Genomic DNA, 5,908 nt, shown 5'->3' with positions numbered 1-5,908 from the left:
GGTATTCGATTGTAGTTTTTCCTACAGGAACATGTTTCAATTTCTTATATATAAATGCAAATTGTATGGCCATATGAGTTCTAAAGAATTTCTAGAGGTATGCAATTTTACCTAGGTATTCGGTGGGAAGAATTTCTTCTAACGGTAAATTGATTTCATCCTTATATAGAATACATAACTTTCCTATGCTTTACTTTTTAAGAACATTAACATTAATGCTAATCTTTTGTACATAACCTTATAACTAATCCGAATTTCTCTTTACAGATTCTATCCCAACTATACACATTTTGTAATTGAATGTCAAGATGAGTTACAATCAAAAACCGCCTGGTCCTGGTGGCAGTGGTATGGGAGGTGGCGGTGGTAGCGGCGGCCCTCCCAATGGCCCCAATAATATGCCACAAGTAGCGAAAACATTTGCTGGCATTCAACAACAAATGCAAAATTTAGTTCATGGTCAGAATCCATTGCCACAATCTTCACAGGCTGACTTGAATGCATTTTTCCAACAGCAACGTATACAGAGTATGCTAAAGCAACAACAACAATTTTTGCAATTTCAACAACAAATGCAACAGCAGCAACAACAACATCAGCAGCACCAACAGCAACAGCACCATAACATGGGCGGTGTGGGTGGTGGTGTTCCGGTTGGTGGAGTACCAGTTGGTGGCGGTAGTGGTGGTCCGAGTTCGGGTGGCGGCGGTGAACCTTTGGCATTAACACGAACTCCCGGTGCCGCCGAGCTATTAAACAAAACCTATCAACAGCAGGCTAATGGTAATCCAGCTGCAAATCCCACATTCAATCAGCTGCAGCAGACATTGCAGGCATTGCCTACGAATTTTGTGCAGCAATTGCAGGCTTTCCAATATCAAATACAAGCTAATAAAATGCATCAGCAACAGCATGGTGGAGTGAATCCACAAGGTGGTTCCCATTTGGGGCAACAGCAAGTTATGCCACAAGGTGTACCACCGCCACCCACCACAACAGCAATGTCTCATCAACAACAGCAGCAGCAACAGAAACACCAGCAACAACAAAACGCTGCTGCATTGTCGACCGCAGCAGCTGTGCAGCAATTTCAACAGAGATATTTATCAGCCGCTGCCCAAGTAGTGGCCAACAATAACAAACTAGCTTCGGTAGCTGCGACTCCACCGCCACTAACTAACCAGATGAAGACTCCAAATATACCAACAAACACTCAAATCACACCGGTTACAGGTGCCAATATAGGTGGTAGTTTAATACCTCCACCGCCCACCACCAGCTCCTCCTCGTCGCATCAAAAGGCAGGTCCCGCTAACATGGGACCAACCACTGGCATGAATAAGCACCAAAATCCCCAAGCTCCACCTCCATCCATATCAATGACACCCTCAAAACCACCATCCACAACAGCGATGCCCAGTGCCGCACATCAACACAACAAATTCACACCACCTACAAATGTGGCGAACAAAAACACATCTGTTCCGCCTCCAGGGCATAATCAGAATTTACAAAAGCCATATGCTGGTGGCGGTGGCAGTGCATACAACAATGCCAGCAGTCCAGCTAAAACAGGTACTGCCGCAAATCCAGATACGGCTACAGGGGCTGCCCTAAAGTCGCCACAGTCAACACCAGTGCAGTTGACCAAGCAAACGCCTGCGGCAGCTAATACCGCCAATACAATGGCTAACAAAGTAGCTGGTGGCAATACCAGTACAACATTGGCTCCCCAAACAACGGCAACCGTTACCACGGCAGTGGCGTCATCACCTCAGAAAGTGACGCCTCAAACCATAGCAACTACTGCGTCTACTACGAGTGCTATACATCCTCCAACTCCACCTCAACAGCCTACGACAAATCCTCCCAGCAGCAGTGCATTAAAAACTACGCCAGTGGCACCACCTACTCCCACAACAACAAGTGCAACGGCCCCACAATCTGCACCACAAGTTACTGATGCGGTAAAGGCAAATATCTCCGAAAAGGAGTCCCCACTAAAAGATCAGGGTGCTAATAAAAATATCGCCTCAGAAGTGCCAAAAATGTTGGCCACTTCCGAAGAACAGAAAAAAGATAACGAAAAATCGGTTGGCAATAATAAAACTGAAACTTCTTCGCCCAGCAAAGCTGCTTCTGTTGCTGAAACGAGGACTGAGACAAATGCCGAAAAGCCGGCAGTCGAAGCAAAGGCTACTGAATCGAAAACGCTGGAAGCCGTCGAGTTGAAATCGACGAAAACTGAAAGTCAAGATGTTGACTCCACAAAAAAGGATCCTTCTTCCATTAATACCACGTCGGAGCAGCCTAAAATCACAGAAAGTACAGCAAATAAGGCTGTGGCAGAACAACCTGCTAAAGAAGCTCCACCAAAAACATCAGCAACTGAAGAAAAGGAAATGGTTGCACCAAAACTCTCTATTGAGTCGAAACCTGTCGATAAGTCAGGGCATAAAAACGAAACAACAAATGATACAACAAAAGAAACTACAAAATTATCGCCAGTAGTAACTCAAACGGCGGCAGATAACAATGATGATCAAACTAAATCTAAATCCAACTCGGAAGTAGTTCTACCCTTAAGCACTGAGGCCAAGTCCACCGACAAATCAGAAACTAAGGAAAAAGTGGAAAAAGACGAAAAAGAAGTTGACAAAACAACAACTAAAGAAACAAAAGAACACCTGGCAGAGAAACAAGACCAAGAAAAATCGGTTACTCAATCAAATGCCAATGTGGAGAGTAGGGAAACTAAACGTGATGTTAGGGTGTCTTCTGAAGATGTAGTGGCCACATCTAAAAACTCATCAAAGACAGAAAACAAGTCTAGTAGCTCACCAGCAAAAAGCAACACCACAACAACAACAGCAACTGACAGTGCTAGTAGCGATCCAACTACCACTAAGGAATCAACAGATAGTAGTAAAACCATTACCAGTTCTGCAGCTGTTACGAGTTCAACTTCAGCGGAAACTTCCACGCCAGTTAAAAAACAAGGTCGGGCTGCGAAGACAACAACTGCCAAAGCTAAAACCACTTCCACAGCGACCAGCAGCAGCACTTCTAACGAAAGCAAATCGGCCGAAAAGTCGACAGAAGAAAAATCATCAACTCCAGCCCGAGCAAAGCGTAAATCTAAAGCCGCCGAACCTCAAGTATCGGATTCAGCTCCATCAACGCCTAAAGACGATGATTCAGATCGTAAATCAAAACGTCATCGTCTTAAGACAATTCTGTACCAAAGTCCACTTCCTGAATTGGCCTTCATCACGAAGCTGTCGGCCAGTGAGGCCTCAAATTCACCCAAGCCTATGTCAAGTGAAGATCGCCTAATTGTCTTCTATAAAAATGAATATATGGCCGTACGCAATGCCGAGGGTACTTTCTATTTGTGTCAGACCATGCAAAATGTATACCGAACATCGCCACGTATTAGCATTCGTTGGCTGTCCGAAGATCCCAAGGATAGTAATGTATATATACCGGATTTTTATGATCACACCGATATCGAATGTGTTCTAACTACAGTCGAACTGAAACGCATCGATAAGGGACATATGCGTTTGCCGAAATCGGAACGAACGCGTATTGAGAGCATTTTGAAAAAAGCGATTGACGTGGAAAAGGGTTTAGTACCACGGCCAGAATTAACGGAAGAGAATCCAGATGGACGTAAGTAGATTTTTTAAAATTACTCCAGGACATTTCATATAGTTTTTATTAGTATGTTTATAAGGTTCAAAAAAAGATCGATTGTTTATTTTGTTACGTTGGAAATTTAGGCAAGGTTTCTCAGACTTCCTAAGTATACGTCGTATTAGTACCGGACAGTTTCAAAGGAGGTGTTAATTGTGTCTCATCTTCCTTGAAATAAATCTTTGCTCGCTGTTTAGATTTTGTGTAATAATTTTTCATTTTTTATATTTCTTTGACAGTTGACATTTCCCTCTTTAAAGATGAATCTCAAATTGAAAAGAAATCAGCATCTTTGGTTGATGGTGAAAGCGGTGGTACTCCTTTGGGAACAACGGGCACTAGAAAATCCCGAAAAGGTGGCAATACATCAACGGCAGCCAAAACATCTGCAGCAGCTCAAACACCTACCACGAAAACAACAGGCAAAAAACGGAAGCGAAGTCTTGGTGCAACATCGTCCGCTGGTAAATCGCCAGCAAAGAAACGAAAAACTTTAACCAAACGTAAAAAGAAGAGGACAACAAATCACAGTGATGACGATGAAGATGACGAGGAAAGTTCCGATGATTATGAATCGGATACGGAATATAAACCAACACAAAAACGTACCACAGTTGCGGCGAGTGCAACAAAAGCAACGCCAAGAGCACAAAGATCACCGTTGGCTAAGGCGAGGGCTGCATCGCCCATAACACCAACAACATCTAGATCTAGAAATGTACCTCAAAAAGTAAGTAATTTTGGGAAAATTTACGAAGTATATATTTTTTATTGTTTTATTTTTTATTCAATAGACTGCATCTCCCACACCATCGCCCTCAACATCAAAGGCCACACGAGGCGAACGAGCAGCCAAAAGGAAATCCCTTACAGATGCTGGTTCTTCCGAAGAATCATCAACGCCAGCCAGCAAGAAACCAGCAACAGCAACCTCAATTAATAATACAAAATCTGCAACTAAATCCAAGAGTAAGTCGAAGAAGTAAAACCTTTGGAAACTCCAAGAGCAGGAGGTGGCGTCGTCGGCGATATAATTAGCAAGCATAATCATAATTTTTTATGTCATGTCATGGGTCTCCTCCAAACACACTCACATACATTTATATATAGTGCATATATACGTGAACATACATAGAATTGTCATTCTTTTTCGGCCAGCATATTGTTTTTTTTTTTTTTTTTTTGCCTTAGATAAACTATAGAGTGGAATTCTAAAGAAGAAAAATATCAATTGGAAACTACTTTTGGAGTTACCATTCATTCATACATGCATATACATAAAAACATTTGTATTGGTGAAAATTTATTTAATTCCTCTCATACCTATTAACACCATCATTCACATAAAACTTCGTTCACCTGCCATACATTCGATTAGCAAAAATTCCATTTTTCAATGCATTTTAATGAAATTCTCACAATTATTGTGTGTGTGTGTAATATTCTTTTCAGCAGATGAAAATGTTGCGTTGGAGGATTCAAAAACTTCAAATAAATCAAATAATAACGAGTCAACCCCAACGACAATATCGAATTCCAATAATGCATCAACATCGTCAAGCAACTCCAAAACTGCCGCCACCACCACTTCATCATCTGCCGTCAGTGGTAGTAATGGTGCAGAAGCTGCAGCTACAACCATGGCTGATAATGGTGGTAATGGTAACCGAACTTCACGAAGTCGAAAGTAAAACATTAACATATATTTATAGAGATGAGATTCACCAACACAAAATGAAGAAAACAAAATACACAAATTAAATATGTAGGAATGTATGAGAAGATGAATTACTTAAACGGTAAACTCTAGTAGGTTTAGTTGATATCAAATAAGTTTTTATTTATGATTTAAATGATATTTTCTTTGTTCTCTTCATTATACGAAACAACAACAACAGGAACATAATTTATATGTAAACTTTAATAGAATTTAGTTAGATAGTAAGACCTCAAGTTTTTCCTCTTTCGTTGCTTGTCTTATGTTTTTTTTTTTAATTTTTCATAACGTATTTACATTTTTATTTTAACTGTAAATGCAAAAATCGTAAAAACAAAATCTGTGTAATATTTCTCATAATTTAAGGACAATGAATGGTGAAGAGAATGAACCCAATAGCTCCCCACGCCCTCCAAACTCCCTATGTATGTGTACGACATTTAAGTGCGTATTTTTTTACATGTAATTATAACTATATTTTCCATTTGATTT

At 40.8% G+C, this 5,908-nt stretch overlaps 1 protein-coding gene across 1 annotated transcript; it reads left to right on the top strand.

The window, feature by feature from the left end:
• Positions 1 to 299: 299 nt before the first annotated feature.
• LOC133331439 (putative mediator of RNA polymerase II transcription subunit 26) lies at positions 300 to 4,685 on the top strand. Its single transcript, XM_061539830.1, has 3 exons — positions 300 to 3,675; positions 3,939 to 4,429; positions 4,494 to 4,685. The coding sequence occupies exons 1-3, from the start codon at positions 309 to 311 to the stop codon at positions 4,683 to 4,685; spliced, it is 4,050 nt and encodes a 1,349-aa protein (XP_061395814.1). The 5' UTR covers positions 300 to 308.
• Positions 4,686 to 5,908: the final 1,223 nt, after the last annotated feature.

This window comes from Musca vetustissima, unplaced genomic scaffold (genome assembly GCF_032173495.1).
Source record: "Musca vetustissima isolate MV318-11 ecotype Yass unplaced genomic scaffold, APGP_CSIRO_Mvet_v1 utg78211, whole genome shotgun sequence".
Classification (NCBI taxonomy): Eukaryota; Metazoa; Arthropoda; class Insecta; order Diptera; family Muscidae; genus Musca; species Musca vetustissima.
The sequence above is the reverse complement of the archived record's forward strand: the minus strand, read 5'-3'. Positions and strand labels throughout refer to the sequence as shown.